Source organism: Polypterus senegalus, chromosome 7, assembly GCF_016835505.1.
Source record: "Polypterus senegalus isolate Bchr_013 chromosome 7, ASM1683550v1, whole genome shotgun sequence".
NCBI classification, from domain to species: domain Eukaryota; kingdom Metazoa; phylum Chordata; class Cladistia; order Polypteriformes; family Polypteridae; genus Polypterus; species Polypterus senegalus.
Genome location: NC_053160.1, coordinates 101,805,114 through 101,829,547, shown reverse-complemented (window position 1 = coordinate 101,829,547; position 24,434 = coordinate 101,805,114). Strand labels below are relative to the sequence as shown.

At 38.8% G+C, this 24,434-nt stretch overlaps 1 protein-coding gene across 1 annotated transcript in view; it reads left to right on the top strand.

The window, feature by feature from the left end:
• Window positions 1–24,434, top strand: part of tpgs2 (tubulin polyglutamylase complex subunit 2) — a 163,271-nt gene that overhangs the window by 12,694 nt on the left and 126,143 nt on the right. Inside the window, exon 2 of the mRNA XM_039759110.1 lies at window positions 340–419. Within this exon, the coding sequence (XP_039615044.1) occupies window positions 340–419 (80 nt within the window). The remainder of the gene's footprint in view (window positions 1–339; window positions 420–24,434) is intronic.

Genomic DNA, 24,434 nt, shown 5'->3' with positions numbered 1-24,434 from the left:
CACATTTTTGCATTTTAATAATGTTGATGAAAGCAAAGTTAACTATTTACTGTATTTTGTTAGTAGACAAGATTATGGAAATCATGGTAAGTCATTGGTATTTGTGTTTTTGTGTAAGACACATGTTTCTTATAAGTTATGTAGTTTTGGAGGATTACAGTCTAGACTCCTAGATACTTTATTTTACTCAGGGCTTGGTAATAGGTGATGTACTTCAAAAAAGGAAAAGGCATGATAAACAATTTGTAATATGTAAAGGCACTGGATCATTTTTCTCCTCAAAATTACATTACCTTACATTTGGAAATGTGCTTAAATATCTTCCTTCTGTATCTACAGAGAGTCTTCCAGGTGTTCAAGATGTGAAATTTGTCCCACGAGAGCCAGCAGAGAGACACAGGTTGCTGTCCTGGGAGCAGGTTGGTAATTTTGTTTCAGAAAAGAGTCACCAGATCAAGCTTTTCATCAAAGTATCCCATATTGCTGTTGGACAAGAGTCAGTTTTAACTAGGACTGCAAGTTGTGTAGTGGATGGAACAGCTCCACATAAAGAAGATCCACAGTTGCATTATTTGCATGAAAAGTGGAAACATGCTTTAGTTCCTGTTCTTCCTGACAGATCCTTTGAAATGGTAATATCTGTAAACTATCATGTTCCGGTCTTTACAAAGATGGTCTATGGGTTTTAAGTCTGGGCTTTGGCTGGGCCACTCAAATATCATCAGAGACTTGCACTAAAGCCATTGCCTTGGCTGTATGCATGGGTCATTCATGGTGAAAGGTGAACTGTCACCCCTTCACCCCAGTCAGAGGTCACGTGCACTCTGAAGCAAATTGTCTTCAAGGACTTCTCTGTATTTAATGGCATTCATCCTTCCCTCTGTTCTACTTGTCCCCTGCCACTAAGAAGCACCCATAGCACGATGCCACCACCACCATGCTTCGCTGTAGGCATGATATTAGACACGTGATGAGTCATGCCTGATGTACACTTGACAAAGTGCTTGGAGTTCTGCCCAGAGAGTTCAGTGTTTGTCTCATCCGAACCAAAGAATATTTTTCCTCAACAAATGGTATGTAATAAATGAGAGATTTCAGTTTTTGATTAATAATAATTCATAAAATCTTTCTGAAAACATGTTTTCAGTTTGTCATTATGTGTTATTGAGTGTAGATTGATTGGCAAGAGTGGCATATTTATCCATTAAAATTAAATCTACAGTGTAATAAAGTCTGCAGCATGTGAAAGCATTTGAATACTTTATGAATGCACTGTGTACAACTAATAGCTCTATCGCTAACCAAAGGATGTATGACAGCACGAAAAAAGTATATTAGGAAGGCTAAGGGCATTTGGATAGAAATATTACATTGAATTAATAAGTAAAATAGGATTTCTTGTTCTACTGAGTTTTGGAGAGTAGTTTAAAATTTTTCTGATTGTGTAATATATGGTGATGTGTAGTGTCACAACAGGATCACCTTTCTTCGATTACTTCAAATAATGCTACAGTATCTGTCAAATAAGGAAATATTTTTCCTAATATGTTTTAAGTGTAGGGAATTCCCAAAACATGCCTCCTAGCAAGACAGGTGCTTCATAAGCTCATTCACAAATTTAGATCTTGTCATGAATATATTTTAGATCATTTCAGTTGAGATAGATGTGTAATGTGAACTTTTTAACTGAGTTACACCATGTTTTGCACAAAAAGATAAAGAGTGAACATTTTTGCTGATTCTAATTAGAGGATTCTATTTGCAGCGTTGCCTTAGATAATTTAGGGGGATGCACTGTTTGAGATATGTTAGAGTTTTAAAATGGTACCTGCATCTTCATCATTTCTAGTTAATATAAATATCTACAATATTAGTATCCCCCATTTGTTATAAACAAGTCACATCACTTTTTACTTAGATATATATACATGGAGTTTCTTTACTCCTTATCTGGCTCGTTTGCAAGACCATTTCTGTAGTGTTTTTTGTGTGGTCATTTTCTTTAAGAGTTTGATTTTTTTAGTGCATATTTTAAGCTGCACAATTTGGTAAAAAGTCAAAGAAAGATTATTAGAATGAATCTGTTTTAGCAGAACCCTTTCATTTCAAATGGACTTTATAGCATTTTTCACCCTAGATTTTTTTTCTAGTTAGTTGTGATATTCTCAATGACTAAGAAGGTACATTTAACTATATTATCAACGCATAATGCCTCTGAACACCTAAAACAAACAAGAAAATCTGAAATAATGTATAATGAGAAAATTGCATAGTTTTTTGATAGTATGTTCTATATTGTCTGTCAATAGGGTCAATAAGATTTTTTAAAATCATGTATGAAGCCATACATTTGACGTAGATATTTTGGGTTATAGTGTAAAATTAGTGTGTTTTTTTTTATTACATCAAGATTTACATCATCTGATTTTCAGGCATGTTTAAAAGAGTAAACTAATGGATGCTAATGTTCAATGCATTGTAGAAGGAGATTCTGAAAATGTTAGAAATCTCACAAGCTAACGTAACCCTGTTGAGTGGTTTAACAGTTAAGCCCTTTGAAACTTATTAGAGGTCTACCATTGGACTGAAATGGTTCAATTAACTGGAAGAAGAATTACATATTAATTGTTAATAATATAATTAAATAATTAAACAGACTCAGTCTGCAGTAGAAAACTTTTTCAATGGTATATGGTTAATATAAAATTTATAAATAGACTTACAAACTCAAGTAGAAACTGGAAATATAGTCTTGGAGAAGAATATATTTATAACACAGTTATACTTATCCTCTAACATCAGGACTTCCAAAGATTCTTGTTGGGGATATTTCCAAGAAAACAGACATCAAACATCATAATTAAAGTGTCTTTAACCATTATTCCCTAATAAGTGCATATTTAATAAATAATATTTTCAAGTATTTTAATGAAAATGAAAACTGGTTTTGTATGTGAGGTTGGTTTTATATGTGAGCCTGTTATGTGCAATAATTAGTTTAAACATGAATCTGTAATGGAAGATTTGAGTTTGATTAATGATTAAATTATGGTATCTACAATTTAATTTCAGTTGATATTGAGTTAGTAACAAAATTAATTTAGAGTGAAAAAAAGTATGTATATACTTTGCAAAGTGCATCCAGAAAGTATTCACAGCACATCACTTCTTCCACATTTTGTTATGTTACAGCCTTATTCCAAAATGGATTAAATTCATTTTTTTCCTCAGAATTCTACACACAACACCCCATAATGACAACATGAAAAAAGGTTACTTGAGGTTTTTGCAAATTTATTAAAAATAAAAAAACTGAAAAATCACATGTACATAAGTATTCACAGCCTTTGCTCAATTCTTTGTCAATGCACCTTTGGCAGCAATTACAGTCTCAAATCTTTTTGAATATGATGCCACAAGCTTGGCACACCTATCCTTGGCCAGTTTCGCCCATTCCTCTTTGCAGCACCTCTCAAGCTCCATCAGGTTGGATGGAAAGCGTCGGTGCACAGCCATTTTAAGATCTCTCCAGAGATGTTCAATCGGATTCAAGTCTGGGCACTGGCTGGGCCACTCAAGGACATTCCCAGAGTTGTTCTGAAGCCACTCCTTTGATATCTTGGCTGTGTGCTTAGGGTCATTGTCCTGCTGAAAGATGAACTGTTGCCCCAGTCTGAGGTCAAGAGCGCTCTGGAGCAGGTTTTCATCCAGGATGTCTCTGTACATTGCTGCAGTCATCTTTCTCTTTATCCTGATTAATCTCCCAGTTCCTACCGCTGAAAAACATTCCCACAGCATGATGCTGCCACCACCATGCTTCACTGTAGGGATGGTATTGGCCTGGTGATGAGCGGTGCCTGGTTTCCTTCAAACGTGACGCCTGGCATTGACACCAAAGAGTTCAATCTTTGTCTCATCAGACCAGAGAATTTTGTTTCTCATGGTCTGAGAGTCCTTCAGGTGCCTTTTGGCAAACTCCAGGCGGGCTGCCATGTGCCTTTTACTAAGGAGTGGCTTCCGTCTGGTCACTCTACCATACAGGCCTGATTGGTGGATTGCTGCAGAGATGGCTGTCCTTCTGGAAGGTTCTCCTCTCTCCACAGAGGACCTATAGAGCTCTGACAGAGTGACCATCGGGTTCTTGGTCACCTCCCTGACTAAGGCCCTTCTCCCCCGATCACTCAGTTTAGATGGCCGGCCAGCTCTAGGAAGAGACCTGGTGGTTTTGAACTTCTTCCACACGGATGATGGAGGCCACTGTGCTCATTGGGACCTTCAAAGCAGCAGAAATTTTTCTGTAACCTTCCCCAGATTTGTGCCTGGCGACAATCCTGTCTCGGAGGTCTACAGACAATTCCTTTGACTTCATGATTGGTTTGTGCTCTGACATAAACTGTCAAACTGTGGGACCTTATATAGACAGGTGTGTGCCTTTCCAAATCATGTCCAATCAACTGAATTTACCACAGGCGGACTCCAATTAGGCTGCAGAAACATCTCAAGGATAATCAGGGGAAACAGGATGCACCTGAGCTCAATTTTGAGCTTTATGGCAAAGGCTGTGAATACTTATGTACATGTGATTTCTCAGTTTTTTTTATTTTTAATAAATTTGCAAAAACCTCAAGTAAACTTTTTTCACGTTGTCATTATGGGGTGTTGTGTGTAGAATTCTGAGGGAAAAAAATGAATTTAATCCATTTTGGAATAAGGCTGTAACATAACAAAATGTGTAAAAAGTGATGCGCTGTGAATACTTTCCGGATGCACTGTGTATATATAAATTTTTTGGGATAAAAGAGAAGAGGCATCAATCATTCTTAAAATGTACAGGCAAAACTCATCCCAATAATTTACATTAAACTGCTTTCAGATGTAACCTTTGGTTTTTACCAGTAATAAAATCCTTAAAGGTAGAAAGATACATTAAATCCACCACATTTTCTTTTTGCTTTTGTGCACAATGAAATTAAGCTAATTTTATTGGCTGAAAGTAGATTGTACTGGTACCGGCATGCAGTAGAAAGGCTGAAACTTTTTTTCCACCAAGCTATTGTCAGTTTTTTGTTTAAATGTTAGATATTCTGGAACACACTAGGAACACATTTTACTTGCACGACTGCATTTTCACAACAATTACTGTTCTGAACAATTAAATCACCGGTAATGACCAGTTTGTTTCTGGCATCAACAGATATTAGGTATGAGTACCTAATCTGAGTTTAAATCTGTAACACATTAATTGGGGGTTAACTGTAAAGCATTGACTCTGATTCAAATTGTTCTGCAGGTTCATCTCGTTTGTTATCTGCACTGGAAAGCCTTGTATACAGACACAACACATTTTTTAGGATGCTATTCTGCAGATGATAATTTATGTATTATGGTCATATTGCAGAAGTAAAGTTCCAAAGGTAAACAATAAGATGACCAAGAGATGAGTGAAACCATATGGAGCAGACAGAAATCTTAGTCTAAAAACTAAGGTCAGAATCACTAGAGGGTTAAAACTATCCTGAAGGATAGAAACCAAAAGCATGGTCAAAGTCAGACATCAGACTCTATAAAGTTAATTGTTTTTATAGTTATTCCAAAGGTTTGGGTTTTAGAAGCTGTGTGCTGCAGTCCTTAATAGGTGGGATGCAATAACATACTGTGCCATTTGGCTTCCATGTAACGTGATCAGCAACAGGCATATTGATCATAACCAACCTGAACATAGTCATAAGAAACAAGCACAAAATTCAGCCCACTACAACATGCAGCCATATAAAGTAAGGACTTGGTGATGTCACCATCAAAACAGTAAATATAATAAACAACAATAAAGAAAAGGTTAATAATGCAAAAATAACACAACTTTATTACTGAAAGTCAAAACACACAATCATCAAATTACTTTTTGTTAAGTGCAAGCTGAATATAATTTGGTGAGATCTGAGTCTCGTCCGTTACGGGAGATGATCGTCTGAAGAGGAACTCCGTTACTTTTTTATCTTCCCGAGTTATCCTGTACCCAACCCAAGGAGGTGCTATTACAGTATATGGAAGCATATATAAACATGAGTGGCAGGAAAAAGACTCGGAATGGAAAAGAAAGCTAAAGCTTCATCCAAGCCTAGACAGAAATCAAGTCCAAGTGCACGGTATGGCTTTTCAGAGACTGACCTGGAAAACACCAGCGAAAGCACAGATTTCTCGAGACCTGGCGTGGCTGTATTGTCTCCAGCCGAGTATAAAAGTGGAGCGAATGTGCAAGTGATTCAGGTCACGACAGCTCATCGATTCCAGAAGATTCATTGAAACTGAAAATGGCCTTGCCTTCCATGTTGTAATCTATTCCTTGTGAGCTGGGAACATCAACTTTAACTGGACTTACCAAATTACCGGAGGCGCACGAACACCAAAACTATCTTTCCAAACAGAAGGTAATGATCGCTGCAATGGCCACCACTCAAGACATAAAGGAGCTCAAGAAAGATATAAAGAAAGAAATAAAGGACATACAAATGACAAGCTGCTGTAGGATATTGAAGACCAGGAAAAATGTGTAAATAATCGCTTTGAGGCAGCCTTTAAAGGTATGCTGGAAAAAACTGAGGAAACAATTCAGGAAAATGCATCTAAGTTTGAGAATAAATGGAGAGCACTTGGCACTCAGTTAGAAGACGTTAAGCAAACGTTCATGATTCAAATTGAAATAGCCGAACAACTGACATCTACCGTTGACAGGAAAGCAATGGCTGCAAATTCGGAATGCAAAATACTCTGAGACAGACTTGCTGCACTGCAAGATGGATACAGAAGGAATAATATTAGAATCCAAGGTCTCCCTGAGAATCCTGGAAGTCCAAACACAGTGAAATTCGTAGCTGAATCCAAACCCAGTGAAATTCGTAGCTGAACTATTCCCTAAAATAAATGGAGAGGACTTCAAATTAGACACCAAGATAGCAGTAGCTTACCACATACGGGGATCAAATACCTCTAAACATAGGACTCTTTATCATGCGTTTAGAAAAATTACGATCTAAATTACATATAATGTTACTTCTCAGACAGAAACAAGAGATTATATTTGAAAATAACCACATTCGTATTTTCCCTGATTTATCACCCTCAACAGCTGCTAAACATGCCATTTTCACAACATTAAATAGCAGTTACAGAAAGCCGAGATTAGATACTGCCCTTGTATCCTGCCAAACTGAAAGCGGACATTCAAGGCAAGCTGTACATTTTTACCTCTATGGAGGAAGCAGAAAAAGCTAAGAAAACTGATCTCGACACTTCTTTGAAATACAATCATGAGTCGCATCCTGTCATGGCAAGGCAAAGAAGGGCAAGGCAAAGAAGATCTTACCTACTGTTTGATCTGCTTGCAATGATACTGGTACCGTAATTATACATCCTTTTCCTGTTATGGCCACTTTTTGTTTATGCTTGATTTACAATTATATGCATATATGTATGTATGTGTAAAAAATATTTTTTTTTTAAATGTGACTGTTTAACATCATACCCTTGATTTATTGTAGGGCTTACTATGTTTATCCAGGGCTGCTTTTTAAAATCATTCCCTGGGTTTACTGTCTCAAGATTGTTTAAGATTATAGATATCTCCATTTTAATCCTCATACACCGCTGCAGGGGCCTTTTTAGTTTTGGACATGCTCTGTCTCCAGGTATGTCAGAGGACTGGAACTTTGTGAAGTGTGGTCCAGCCTCACATGGGGAGGCAAAATGGGGGTGGCAGGGGGACTAAGTGATGAGAGAAAGAGAGCAAGCTATCTCTAATCTATCCTTTTACTCATTATAATTATAAATACCAGTGTAACAATAGGGTTCATGGCAATAACTCCTGGGAAAATTGGAAATTAAGGTTAAAGCTTTCTTATTTTCAGTTAAGACTACAACATGACAACAAAAGTTCAGAAGCAAAGTCTCCATGACTGTGCAGTCAACTTTGTGAGCTGGAATGTTAAAGATCTGAATCACGAATTAAAGAGAAAGAAAGTATTCTCTCACCTAACAGGTCTAAACGCTAAAGTAGTATTTTTACAGAAGACCCACTTATTAAGCAAGGATAAGTTTCGGCTGCACAGAGACTGGACTGGCCAAATATTCCATTCCAGCTTTACAAAGAAAACTAGAGGTGTGGGAATTCTTATACATAGAACAGTTTCATTTGCAGTATCAGATGTAATACCTGATCCTGAAGGGAGATATGTGATTTTTATGGGTAATTTATTTAACTGTAAAGTGATTTTGATAAATATCTATGCATCCAATGTCGATGATAGGAACTTCATCCAAAATGTATTTGCATCCATTCCCAATGTGAATACTCATAAAATTATAATGGATGGGGACTTTAATTGTGTTTTAAATCCAGACCTAGATAGGTCTCCTGCCACAGGGGCGATGACATCTAACACTGCAAAGACAATTACAGAGTTTGTTATAAGACCCCTGGAGATTTCTAAACCCAAACTCGAGCATATTCCTTCTACTCACCAGTGCATCATTGCTACTCAAGAATTGATTATTTCTTTGTAGATAGCAATTTCTTGCCTACGATTAAATCTTGTAAGTACAACGCTTTGTTATCTCCTACAATGCCCTTTGATCTTGGAGCTAAAATCATTATGCCCCACATATTCATCTCACAGATGGCGTCTTAACCCACTTTTATTAGCATACAAGAACTGCACAGAACTTATATTCAAACAAATCTATTTTTTTAGAGACAAATACATCCTCAGAGGTTTCTGCAAAGAATACTCTGGAAAACCCTGAAGGCTTTCTTAAGAGGACAGATTATCTCATATCTTTCCCACAGAAATAAATTGGAAACCAAGAAGGTATCAGAGCTAATCAGTGAAATTGCCAGAAAAGATCAAGAACATGACACGTGTCCAAGTGAGGTACTACATAGGAAAAGACAGGGACTTCATTCAGAACTCAACCTCTTAACAACTAAAGAAAGTGCACAACTCATTTTTAAATCCAGAGATCATTAGGTCAACAAATCCATAAGCAGGAAGTTCGCAATGCAATCCCAGCAATCACCAACACAGACAGAGACAAAATCATTAACCATAAAAATATAATGCAAACATTTAGAGACTACTATAAGTCCTTATATTCTGCTGAGTTTAAAGAAGACAAGACACAATCTATTGCATTTCTGAATGCATTAGAGATACCACAAATAGATACTTTCAGTACAGAGCAATTTGATAAACCTCTGGCACTATCAGAATTACTAGATACTATAAACTCACTTCAGAGTGGCAAAGTAGCAGGCCCTGATGGCTACCTTACCGAATATTATAAAAAATTCTCAACTCAGCTAGTACCCCTTTTATTTAAAAATATTTACAGAAGCTACAGACAATAAGATTCTAACTCAAACTTTTCACCAAGCATTAATTACTGTCTTTCTTAAACAAAATAAGGACTTATTACAATGTGCATAATACAGACCAATCTCACTTTTGAATAATGATGCTAAGATACTCTCCAAAGTCCTAGCCAGAAGGATTGAGAAAGTGCTTCCTTCGGTAATATCACAAGACCAAACTGGATTTATTAAAGCAGACACTTAGCTTCCAATCTTCAACGCCTGTTTAATATAATATATTCACCAAAAAAAAATCTAACACCCCAGAAGTTATATTATTGTTGGATGCAGAAAAAGCATTTTTTATGGCTGAATGGAACTAACTTTTCACTACATTGGAGATAATTGGGTTTGGCCCAAACATTTGTGCATGGATCAAACTACTGTATACTAGTCCAGAAGCTTCAGTTTGTATTAACAACATTAATTCAGACTATTTTAAACTAGAATGTGGTACTAGACAAGCCTGCCCCTTGTCCCCAGTACTTTTTGCAATTGCCATTGAGCTACTGGCAGTTCACTGTTGAAATGCTTACCAGATAGAGGTGATTATCAGAGAAGGACTTAAACAGAAAATTCTCTATATGCAGATGATATGGTACTGTATATATCAGATCAACAAAATACTGTGCCTGCAGTCGTAACAGCACTTACAGAATTTCAAAAGATTTCTGGTCTCAGAATTAATTTGAATAACTGTGCCCTTTGGTGGCGCAGTGGTAGCGCTGCTACCTCGCAGTTAGGAGACCTGGGTTCGCTTCCCGCGTCCTCTGTGTGGAGTTTGCATGTTCTCCCCATGTCTGCATGGGTTTCCTCCGGGCGCTCCGGTTTCCTCCCACAGTCCAAAGACATGCAGGTTAGGTGGATTGGCGATTCTAAATTGGCCCTAGTGTGTGCTTGGTGTGTGTGTCCTGCGGTGGCTTGGCACCCTGCCCAGGATTGGTTCCTGCCTTGTGCACTGTGTTGGCTGGGATTGGCTCCAGCAGACCCCCGTGACCCTGTGTTCGGATTCAGCGGGTTGGAAAATGGATGGATGGAACTGTGCCCTTCCCAGTGAATTCTCAAGCATGCAATATTAGATTGGACACCTTCCCTTTTATCATTGCAAATCAGTTTAAATACCTAGGGGATACCTGTTTGAAAAAAATTAAGCAAGACTTGCATAGATGGTCTACCCTTCATCTCACTTTAGCTGGAAAAATTAACATTGTTAAGATGAATATCATTCCTAAGCTCCTTTTTTATTTCAAAACATTCCAATATACATCAATAAATTATTTTTTAAGAAATTAGATTCAACCATAACCTCATTTATTTGGAATTGAAAACATCCATGTATCTGTGGTGATATGGGTCCACAGCTCGTTGAGTAAAGGCCATTTTTAAATAAATAATCAATGTGCTCGCGGCTTAGTGAGGGGACGTTGGGCCATAGTGGGCCGCGGGACGATCCGTAGGGTGTGGGCGTTTCTCACCTAGTGCACAGGTGAGGAACTGCCCACATTCATGATTGTCCCGCGGCTAATGCTGCAGCTGCTGTGGCCCTCGTCATTTTAAAAAGAAGCGCAAGTCGGTTTTAAAGGGGAGAAAGAAACGATCGGAGAGAGAAAGGAAAGGAGAGGACGGAGGTTACCGGGAGCAGGAGAGGAAGCAGGTCGGTGAGAGAGAGAGAGAGAGAGCCGCGAAGAGCGAGCGGACGGGCGAGCGAATGAGCGCTCGTGGGCAGCTGTGTAGAAGCTGGGTGTTAGGCCGACACCCACGTGTTTGTGTTGATGTCGCTCCCGCTGAGCGATCAGGTAGCGGGAGTGACCAGGAAGGCGACTGGCCGCATGAAGGCCATGGAAAGGCAGCGGAAGTCGGGAGACTTGGTGGTGGGAATCCCCAACGTGAGCGACCTGGCCGTTGTGGGAAACCAAGTTCTCCGGGACTGGGATGAGTGCCATACCGAAGCCAGGGATCGGGAGGTCTCCAGTCTCGTGCGTGTGTTTCAGGAGGGCAGCTGCAGAGAGCGTCTTGCCTGCTGCGATGCCCAAACGGGATTAGCAGGTGAGACGCTAACAGAAGAGCACCAGATTTGTTGTTGGTTTTAAGACTGCTTCCTAAAAGAAGATTTTAACCTCTGGTTTTAAAGGATTGTTTTTTGTATTTATTGGTTTTACTCCTCGTTTTCATTTAATGGATTATTTATTTATTTATTGAAGAACTTGGAGAGTACTGCACTATTTATGAACACTGTTTTTGTTTTGTTGATTTTTAATAAAAGCACTGTTGCACTTTTTGTATACCTTCCCCTTGCTGGAATTATTTGCCTCCACTGACTAGCTCACTCGGTAACATTATCGACGGTGTTGGGTTCATGTGCTTCCAACAGCAAAGGGAGTGTGGAGCCAGAACCCACATCGTCACAGTATCCAAAGGGCAACCCTACAGAGACCTAAGGCAGAAGGTGGCATGGCTCTACTTTCAGTTTTATTATTGAGCAGCAAATATACAAGTTATAAAAATTTGGACATGGACACAAATAGAAGAACATACACAGGCTTGTTCCACAATAGAAATAAAATCCTGCAGTACTTCTTTATATTCCTTGCTTTGTACCCCAATAAGTAGAAGTCATCACCAATATACTAACAACCCAATTGTGCTTCACTCACACAGAATATAGAACCAATGCAGGAAGTATTTTAAGACAGAAAAGTTTTTATCTGTGGCACCTCTGCAGAAGAACCACCTTTTTCCACCATCTCATTAATGTCTGGAAAACATTCAGGATTAAATCACTTAGAGATCTGTACATAGACAACAACTTTGCATCCCACAAACAATTACACTCCAAATTTAACTTTCCAGCAACACATTTCTTTCACTACCTTCAAATTAGAAACTTTGTTAAACAAAACCTGCCCAATTTTCTTCACCTCCCATATAACTCTATGCCAGAAAAAATATTGATCAGTCTTGAGGACTCAGACAGCATCTCTGTATTATATAAAAGCATTTTACAATCCCTCCCTTTCAAAGATCCAAGAGTACAGTGGGAAAAGGATCTCTCACTCAACATCGCAGAAAAAGAGTGGAAGGTAGCAGTGCATAGAATTCACTCGAGTTCCATATACGCAAAGCATACATTTATTCAACTTAAAATTATATATCGAACACATCTGTCTCGTTTAAAATTGTCCAAAATGTTTCCAGGGCAAGATCCAACCTGCGAACGTTGCAATCAAGTTCCAGACTCACTGGGGCCACATGTTTTGGGAGTACATCAAATTAACATTATTCTGGATCAAAATCTTTAAATGCCTTTCAGACAGCCTGGGTGTCACAATACCACCTAATCAATTAACATTCGTGTTTGGTGTACTTCCAGATGGTCTTTAAGTGGAGAAGGACAAACAAACTGTAACTACCTTTACTACACTATTGGCACGTGGACTCATCATGTGCAACTGGAAGAAGCGTAACTCTCCTATTTTAAGTCAGTGGGTAACTGATGTTATATATTATCTGAAATTGGGAAAAAAAGCAAATTCTCACTTGGAAGATCTGTATAAAACCTTTTCAAAACCTGGCAGGATTTAAATCAATAACATTTTAGAATAAGGATTTTAATTGAGGAAGCAGATTCTCTCCCCTTTTTTTAATTCAATTTTTATTCATTTATTAATTTATCTATTTACTTATTTTTACTAGTTTAAAGTTTTACTCTGCTGGCCTAGCTCTCTTTCTCATGGGTGGGGGTTGATTTGTTTGGAATCTAGTTTTGTAAAACTTGACTTATTTGTATGGAATGTTATTTGATTTTAATAAAATCAATAAAATCCCCCAAAAAATAATAATAGTAATAATTTGGTGAGATTTACAACATTTCAATAAAGTAAATCTCTAGTCTTGGTGGGCCGGTGATTGAACTCTAACAGACATTGTGGGTTCTAGTTTAAAAAAACGAGGAAACTTCTACAGCCCATAACTTAAGAAGCTTTATAGCATTGACTTTTTATCCTTGTAATCAGCACTGCAAACAAGATAATGTCAGCACTATGTAAAAAAAAAGCTTAAAATTGCTGAACAAAACCAATAATGCAAAACTTTCAAATATTATATAAAGTGAAATGTGCATATTATTTAGCACATATCAAATGCTTATATTTTTGTATGGTCATTATCTATATTTACTATCATCACGTAATTATCAAGAAAAATAAATCCAGTAGGGTTCTAATTCAGTCATGAATTTCCCTGTGAACTTAATAAAAGTTTATCTACAGTAGTCTAGTCAGTCTTTGGGTATCTTCCCACCCAGTCGCTGTGGGGTATTGACTTAAACACACAAATCTGTTCAGGTACGGGCAGCAAAGCCTTACCTTATATAGTATACTAGCAAAATACCCCCGCTTCGCAGTGGAGAAGTAGTGTGTTAAAGAAGTAATGAAAAAGAAAAGGAAACATTTTGAAAATAACGTAACATGATTGTCAATGTAATTGTTTTGTCACTGTTGTGAGTGATGAGTGTTGCTTTCATATATATATATATATATATATATATATATATATATATATATATATATATATATATATATATATATATATACACATACAGTACAGGTGGACACACCTCCTCATTCAATGTGTTTTCTTTATTTTCATGACCATTTGCATTGAATTCAGGTGACTACCTGTTGAAGCTCATCGAGAGAATGCCAAGAGTGTGCAAAGCAGTAATCAGAGCAAAGGGTGGCTATTTTGAAGAAACTAGAATATAAAACATGTTTTCGGTTATTTCACCGTTTTTTGTTAAGTACATAACTCCACATGTGTTCATTCATAGTTTTGATGCCTTCAGTGAGAATCTACCAATGTAAATGGTCATGAAAATAAAGAAAACACATTGAATGAGGAGGTGTGTCCAAACTTTTGACCAGTACAATATAACAGTATATATATATATATATATATATACAAACACATATAAACATATTATTACTAATAAAAGGCAAAGCCCTCACTGACTGACTGACTGACTCATCACTAATTCTCCAACTTCCCATGTAGATAGAAAGCTGAAATTTGGCAGGCGTATTCCTTACAGCTTACTTACAAAAGTTAAGCAGGTTTCATTTCGAAATTCTACACGTAACGGTCATAACGGTCGATAATGTCCGCCATGTTGAACTTTCTTATTTATGGCCACATCTTCACGAAATTTGGTAGGCAGCTTCCCTGCGCTAACCGAAAACGATGTACTTACTTATTTTGATGGTATGACGCAACTGTCGGCCGCCATATTGAACTTTCCAACGTCACCAATTTTCCAACTTCCCGTGTAGGTTGAAGGCTGACCCCATCTTCACGAAATTTGGTAGGTGGCTTCCCTGCGCTAACCAAAACCGATGTACATACTTATTTCGGTGGTATGATGCCACTGTCGGCCGCCATATTGAATTTTCCAAACATCACTAATTCTCCAACTTCCCGTGTAGGTAGAAGGCTGAAATTTGGGAGGCCCATTCCTTACAGCTTACTTACAACTTAAAGTTAAGCAAGTTTTATTTCGAAATTCTACGCGTAACGGTCATAACGGTCAACAACGTCCGCAATATTGAACTTTCTTATTCATGGCCCCATCTTCACGAAATTTGGTAGGTGGCTTCCCTGCGCTAACCGAAACCAATGTACATACTTATTTCTGTGGTATGATGCCACTGTCAGCCGCCATATTGAACTTTCCAACATCACTTAATTCTCCAACTTTCCGTGTAGGTAGAAGGCTGAAATTTGGTACTTATTTCGGTGGTATGATACCACTGTCGGCCGCCATATTGAACTTTTAATGGAAACCGATGTACGTACTTATTTCGTTGGTATGACACCACTGTCGGCCGCCATATTGAACTTTCCAATGTCACTAATTACCCAACTTCCCGTGTAGGAAGAAGGCTGAAATTTGGCAGGCTCATTCCTTACAGCTTACTTACAAAAGTTAAGCAAGTTTCATTTCGAAATTCTACGCATAATGGTCATAACGTTCAACAACGTCTGCCATGTTGAACTTTTTTATTTATGGACCCATCTTCTTGAAATTTGGTAGGCGGCTTCCCTGCACTAACCGAAACCAATGTACGTACTTATTTCTGTGGTATGATGCCACTGTCGGCCGCCATATTGAACTTTTCAACAGTCTTTGTTACCTATGGGCCCATCTTCAAGAAACTTGGTACACGGGTTCCCAACGCTAACTGAATGCTACTTACGTATATATACGTCCATAGCCTGCAGCTCGGTCACCGTGTGAGGTGGCGTTGGGTCCCCCATCTCAACGCCTCTCACGTTATTGGATGCCTACCTATATAAGGCCGTCCGTTGCTCTGGTCTCTACATTCCCTTCCTTGCTTCGCCACGGGATTCATGTCTCCCTACTGATAACTACAGCCTTTTTGTTTAATCCACGGCTTCTCCGCTGTTTTATTGTTTGTTAAATACAATTATAGTTATTGTATAGGTATTTTAGACTTCCTTTACATTTCTCAGGTACCCATTTCCTTTATCATTACAACCCCCATTACCATGTCTATCGAGGTGATCACCATCGATCAAAGAACTGTCACTTACCGAGTGGTTTCCATGCCCGAAGATGGCACCTACCTTTTCCATTCTCTTTGTTACATATTGCACGGCCATATCAGGCTCACTCTTGATATCCGGAGGAACATTGTGTCTTATGTATTGAATGACTGGGACAGGTTCAAGGTGTGGACTGATGACGGTACAGGAGATAATTATACTACACAGGAGCACTAGAAGAGTGAAATGCTTAAGCCCTTCACTTATGGTTCTGCATGTGAGTTGATGGCTGCCGCTAAATTGTTCGGTTGTCGCTTTCAAGTGTACCGAAATGGCCAAATATTTTACACCTTTCGACAACCGCCAGTGCCTCTTAAACATCTTAGACTCACAGGTGACGATTTCAGTAGTTGACACTTTGATGTTTATGAATGTTTAAACTCCCAAAAGCTGGATATGATTTTATCGATGAAACCGGTTGTGTGCTTACAATGCTTGACAGATGCCGAAAGTCACTTCAACACAACAAATCCTGCAAATACTGTTGTAATTGAAACAAACCGTGAAACTCAAACCGATTATGACAGCAGCAATCCAAGCTGACAGATTTCAGACAAGATTACTGTTCACATGACCAACTGTAAGTTGCATGCTCAAGAATAAGCTCAGCGCACAGCTTGGTCATGTTACAACCGGAGGGCCGAACTGACAACATGGTATACAAAGAGATCCTTAACAAATAATTATTGGCATATTCTCTCAGTTTAAAAAGGTTTAATTTGCTTCTTAATAAAAACTTTAATGCAGTACTTACGCAAGTAAGCTGGTATTTTGCTATATATATATATATATATATATATATATATATATATATATATATGACAGCAACACTCATAACAGTGACAAAGCAATTACATTGACAATCATGTTACGCTATTTTTAAAATGTTTCCTTTTCTTTTTCATAACTTCTTTAACACACTACTTCTCTGCTGCGAAGCGCGGGTATTTTGCTAGTATATATATATATACATATCCATACATATATACATATACACATATACACATATATATACACACACACACATATATATATACAGTAATCCCTTGCTATATCGCGCTTTGACTTTCGCGGTTTCACTCTATCGCGGATTTTATATGAAAGCATAATTAAATATATAACGCAGATTTTTCGCTGCTTCAGGGTTCTATGGACAATGTGTCTTTTTACTTCCTGTACATGCTTCCTCAGTTGGTTTGCTCAGTTGATTTCATACAAGGGACGCTATTGGCGGATGACTGAGAAGCTAACCAATCAGTGCATGTAGTTAAGTTCCTGCTTGCTGAATGCAGTGTTAACCAGGAAGTCTCGTCTCGCTCATTCAGCATCAACGTGTTTCGCTGTGTAAAGAGTTGTGCTCTTTTGTGTTTATCTTTGTGCATAGTCAAGCCCTTCATTATGGCTCCAAAACGATCTGCTACTGCTTCAGGGCCGTGCCTGCCGCAAGAAGAAGATGTTAACGATTGCTGAAAAGGTAAACGCTTTTGGATTTGTTGAAGGCTACGATTCTTTTTATTTAAAAAGTAGGAAAGGAATATAAGATCTACGGCCGCAGTGTCCTTTTAACCAGGGTGCAAAACAAGTTGTAAGTGGATGTAATAAGGCAGTAGTCTTGATGGATCTGCTTTAGGGATTTGGATTGAAGACTGCCAGAAGAAGAACAACGGCAGTGCTACACAATCGCCTGAAGTGGCTCCTTTAAGGGCTGTAACGCTCTCCTTTGTTGTGCAGTAAAATTAAACTCATTGTTATCGGACAAGTCATCGTGTCATTGTTGGTGAGTAACTATAATTAATTTTCTACTTACAGTACTTAGTACATGTACGTACGTTTAATGTCACTGTACACACACATTTACTGTATACTATTTTTGTTGCATTGTACGTATTTATTGCTGGTGGCCTGTCTATCGTAATGGCTGTAACATGTGATATCGGAGACACTCAATATCTTTAAAATAATATTTAGGTTTTGCTGTATATAAACAGTGTGTTTATATACATAATTTCAATGAATCTTACCTAATATCTAAGAGAATACAAAGGGATTATGCTGTATAAATCTGCGGGGAATATTTATAAACAGTGTGGGAGAGTTTATAAGGGCTTAAAATATATAAAAGTAACCATAGAAACATATGGTTTCTACTTCACGGATTTTCACCTATCGCGGGGGGGTCTGGAACGCAACCCCCGCAATCGAGGAGGATTACTGTGTATATATATATATATATATATACTCAGCAAAAAAAGAAACGTCCCTTTTTCAAGAATGTGTATTTCAACAATAAAAATCCAAATAACTTTACAGATCTTCATTGTAAAGGGTTTAAACAATGTTTTCCATGCATGTTCAATTAACCATAATCAATTAATTAACATGCACCTGTGGAATGTTCGTTAAGACCTTAACAGCTTACAGAAAGTTGGCATTTAAGGTCACAGTTCTAAAAACGCAGGACACTAAAGAGACTTGTCTACTGACTGTGAAAAACACCCAAAGAAAGATGCCCAGGGTCCCTGCTCATCTGCGTGAACGTGCATTAGGCATGCTGCAGGGAGGCATGAGGACTGCTGATGTGGCTAAGGCAATAAATTACCATGTCCGCACTGTGAGACACCTAAGACAGCGCTACAGGGAGACAGGAAGGACAGCTGATCATCCTCGCAGTGGAAGACCACGTGTAACAACACCTGCACAGGATCGGTACATCCGAATATCACACCTGCGTGACAGGTACAGGATGGCCACAACAACTGCCCGAGTCACACCACGAACACACAATCCCTCCATCAGTGCTCAGACTGTCCGCAATAGGCTGAGAGAGGCTGGACTGAGGGCTTGTAGGCCTGTTGTAAGGCAGGTCCTTACCAGACATCACCAGCAACAACGCCGACTATGGGCACAAACCCACCTTCGCTGGACCAGACAGGAGTAGCAAAAAGTGCTCTTCACTGATGAGTCACGGTTTTGTCTCACCAGGGGTGATGGATGGATTCGTGTTTATCGTCGAAGGAATTGAGCATGTCTGGGACCTGTTGGATCGCAGGGTGAGGGCTAGGGCCATTCCCCCCAGAAATGTCTAGGAACTTGCAGGTGCCTTGGTGGAAGAGTGGGGTAACATCTCACAGCAAGAACTGACAAATCTGGTCCAGTCCATGAGGAGGAGATGCACTGCAGTACTTCAAGCAGCTGGTGGCCACACCAGATACTGACTGGTACTTTTGATTTTGAGCCTCCCTTCATTCAGGGACACATTGTGAAACATTTTAGTTTATGTCTTATGGTGTTGACTCTTTTAGTGTTCATACAAATATTTACACATTAAGTTTACTGAAGGTAAAAACAGTTGAAAGTCAAAGGACATTTCTTTTTTTGCTGAGTATATATACATATATACACATACATCCACATATCTATACATATACATACACACATACATACACACACATATATACACACAAATACATATATATATACATACACACACACACATATATAAACATATATATACATATACATACATATCTACATATATACACACACAGCTATTTCGTATCAGTGCAATACGCTGCTTGTTAAAACGGATAACTCCGCTCTTACGTGCAAGTCTGCGTGGATATTATGAACTATCGTATTTGTTCAAGTTCTATTTAAATTTTAAATAGAAGGAATTTTTATTTAGTCGACAGAAATATCTTTGGTAGGAATGGTAAAAACAGACAGGAATATTATTCCTGAATAAATCAACTCAAACCTTAAACAACTTATAATATTTTGCTCTCCATAAAAATATATCCTGTCTAAATTATACAAGTTAGAAATAAAGTAAACGTTAAAAGAACAAACATTCAAATTTCTTTACTCTTATGTAATTTTATATAAAAATAAACTTAGATTTTAAATATCCCAAAAGATTTTGCTCTCCATAAAAATATATCCTGTCAAAATTATACAAATTCAAATATGAACATGCTGCATAACAAAACCTGGAAATATAAATAAAATGTGTTCCTTTCAGCAATAACAAATCAAATCATTCAGTTGTCTTTGCTCATATGTCATTTTAGAGCTGGACGCCTGGCATCTTTTTGGCAAAGTTCGTTTCTGTTTGGTGTGAGGTTCTGTGTTGTGGAGATTCTCAGGATGGATTGCAGGTGCTCATCAGTGAGGCGACTCCTGTGTGCTGTTTTGTTAGTCTTTATCACTGAGAAGAGCTTCTCACACAGATATGTGCTACCAAACATGCACAAGGTTCGAGCCGCATGTAGACGGACTTTTTTTGTTCTTCAAAGTCACCAAAGCGCCGTGCAAACTCAGTGCGCTCAGTTTATCAGCAAAGTGCGTATTTGGGAACACCGTAGTGACGACTTGGTTTAACATTACTTGGCAACAGGGAAAGTGGGGCAAATTGCACTGGTGCATTTGTGTCTCCCATAAAAGCAGCTTCACTTGAAATCACTTTGTGATTGTGCACGGTAAAGCGTCCGCTGAAGTGTCAGATTCTTATTTAATTCTTCTGCTTTCTGTATCTTCTGCATTGCATTCAGGTTACCCTGATGTTTTGTCTCATAGTGCCGTCTTAGATTAAATTCTGTAATTACAGCCACATTAGCTCCACAAATGAGACACACGGGTTCAGTAAACATATACTCAGCCTCCCATCGGTTTTAAAGGCTCTATTTTCAGAATCAACTTTTCTCTTCAGCATCGTGTGAGCTAGCTTCGCAATAACTTGCAGCATCATAAGCTAGACTTGATTAACGCGGTAAGTGTTGGCAAGGCAGCTGAAGCGCTGCATTATGGGATCTGTAGTTTATTGTGTTACCAGCGCTTCATATACCGGGCCATTAATAACAATAATACAGTATATAAAATGATCTCGGGGCGGATATAATTACGCCGGGCGGATGTGGCCCCGCCCTTGAGTTTGACACATATGGACTAAATAGAACTTGAAAAGATATTTTTTCAAATGTGATCGCGCAATTCAAATAGAGTTGACGCATACTACAGCCTGCATGCCTCAATAAGTCATCCTCCCCTCGCTCTTACTTTTTACCGTTCATCTAATGAATACACTGAGTATGGCTTTACCAAAACAATCATTGATGGCGAATAAAGTATCCATTATTCGAGTATGTAGATCGGGATATATATATATACATATATATACCCGCGTATCACAGCGGAGAAGTAGTGTGTTAAAAAAGCTAGAAAAAGAAAAGGGAACATTTTAAAAATAACGTAACATGACTGTCAATATACAGTATTTGTTTTGTGAGTGTTACTGAGTGTTGCTGTCATCAAGGATTTGATTATCATTATTTCTTTCAATCAGGTTCGTATTTGTAGGATGTGTTGTGTTCAAGTTACATTCCGTGTTTGTCAATCGTTGTAAAGATGACAGGTTTCATTCATCGATTCGTTTCTTACTGCATCAATAAACAGCTCGTCTTCTTCTTTATCTGAGACCTGACACACTGCATGCACGGGTTTTTTTTACACTGTCTTCCTTTAGCGGGACATTGACTTTTTCCAACGTGTGCTTTGTTTCCGCAGTAGTTGGATTTATGAATATGCTTGTATGTATCAGGCGCTTCATATTTTTGCTGCCTTTTCAATTGTGTAATTGGTTTTGTTCAGCTCTTTGGAACTGTTGCTTTTATCTGTGCACTGCGTCAGTTCACGTGAGCCACTCGGTGTACATGCATCGAAGGTTCCCAGCTGTGCTGGTGCCATCTCGTGCTATGTCCATGGCTGTATTTAATGTTACCTTAGTCCTGGCACTTAAAACTTTCTCTCGCAGTTTCGCTGAGTTTGTGTCAAACACCACCCTGACCATCTCATCTTCCTCTCCATAAGCACAGTCCTTCACCCGTGAATATTTAGTGGCAGTTTGCTATTGGATTGCGCTGACGGACGGCCTTATATGGGCAGGCACTAAATTACAAACGCCAGCGCAGCCTGTCTATGAACTTAATTTAAAGTGTAGGTTTACATCGTGCTTTGTTTCAGTAGCAGAACTCATGAATATGGTTGTATATGTCACTCGCCGCTTCTTATTGTTTAGCTGCCTTCTCAATTATATAATGCATGTTTTCTTCAGCGCTTTTTGGAGGTCTTCCTGGTTTTCTATGTACTGCGTGATTACGTGGGAGGCGTGATGATGTCACACGAAACTCCGCCCCCACGGCGTTGAAGCTCATCTCCATTACAGTAAATGGAGAAAACTGCTTCCAGTTATGACCATTACGCGTAGAATTTCGATATAAAACCTCCCCAACTTTTGTAAGGAAGCTGTAAGGAATGAACCTGCCAAATTTCAGCCTTCCACCCACACGGGAAGTTGGAGAATTAGTGATGAGTGAGTGAGTGAGTGAGTAAGTGAGTGAGGGCTTTGCCTTTTATTAGTATAGATAATTGTGGCAGTAGGGGGCGCTAGTGCTCCCTTGAACCCTCAGGTACAACTCCAGACACCAGGTAAAAGTCCAAGACTCTTTATTGTATACTATCAATGTGCACAAAGCACCCTCCACACTACTCATTCAATAAATCAATTCAACCCAACACTATAATCACTCCTCCTCGCCCAGACACTTTGCTCCTCTACCTCCCAGCACAGCTCAGTGTCTGGACTGAGGCACCGTCCTTTTATAGCCCCTGACCCGGAGGGGTTCCTGTCCCAACAGTCCACAGTTCCTTATTCCTTCCGGGTCAGGGCAACCAGTCCTTTTCTTCAACCCAGGAGCACGTCATTCCTTCCTGTCACATGACCGTGACATACTCCCAGGTTATAGGGCACACAAGAGCCCATGAGCCCCCCTACATCGACTCCCAGTGGTCCCCGAGGTATCCAGCAGGGCTGTGTAAAAACACTACATAGTCCATAAGGCCCTGCTGGAACTCGAGGCACGATCCTGCTGTCGGGAGAGCTCCTCCCGCAGCCTGGGGGTGAGGGCCGGAGCACGAAGCCGGCAATCCTCCACAAAATATATATATATACTGTATATATATATATATATATATACCCTCTTTGGGGTGCGAGCAACTGTTGCTGGGGGTGCCAGAATCCATCAAGGAAGAAAAATAAAAAACATTATTTGTACAAAATCTTAATTTATTTATCCATTCCTAAATAATTAAATGGGCAGGCTATTTCGTATCAGTGCAATACGCTGTTTGTTAAAACGGATGACTCCGCTCTTACGTGCAAGTCTGTGTGGATATTATGAACTATCGTATCTGTTCAAGTTCTATTTAAATTTTAAATAAAAGGAATTTTTATTTAGTCGACAGAAATATCTTTGGTAGGAATGTAAGTTAAATGAAGGCATCATTGCATAAATTTTTCTTCACCATACAAATGTAAAGAGTAAATTCGCCTTACATTCCATCCAAAGATATTTGTGTCGACTAAATAGAACTTGAAAAGATATATTTTTTCGAATGTGATCGCGCAATTCAGATCGAGTTGACGCGCACCGACGCATCGAGCCTGCGTGCTATTGTGGCTTCGTCTGCGTGCCTCAATAAGTCACCCTCCCCTTGCTCTTACTTTTTTACCGTTCATCTAATGAATACACTGAGTATGGCTTTACCAAAACAATCATTGATGGCTAATAAAGTATCCATTATTCATAAAGCTTCAGTTGGTGATCTGTCTTTCTGCGTTAACTGCATATTTTTCATACGCCTCAAACCAAGGGGATGCGAGGGTAAAATGAATCGGGAAGCGCGTGTACATACTCAGTGCACCCCCTCTCGGGAATTGAACCTCGGACGTCGGCGCTAGAGACGCGCCACGGCGTGTGGTTTGTCTATTTGAGAGTATGTAGATCTGGGTATATATATATACGTATATATATACCCGTGCTTCGCAGCGGAGAAGCAGTGTGTTAAAGAAGTTATGAAAAAGAAAAGGGAACATTTTAAAAATAATGTAACATGATTGTCAATATACAGTAATTGTTTTGTGAGTGTTATGAGTGTTGTTGTCATCAAGGATTTGATTATCATTATTTTCAATCAGGTTCGTATTTGTAGGATGTGTTATGTTTAAGTTACATTCCGTGTTTGTCAATCGTTGTAAAGATAACAGGTTTCATTCATCGATTCGTTTCTTACTGCATCAATAAACAGCTCCTTTAGCAGGACATTGACTTTTTCCAACGTGTGCTTTGTTTCTGCAGTAGCTGCACTTATGAATATGCTTGTTTGTATCACGCTTCATATTTTTTTGCTGCCTTCTCAATTGTGTAATTCATTTTTTTTTTCAGCACTCTTTGGAACTGTTGCTTTTTGTCTGTGCACCGCGCCAGTTCACGGAGCCGCTCGGTGTACATGCATCGAATGTTCCCAGCTGTGCTGGTTCCATCTCGTGCGATGTCCACGGCTATATTTAATG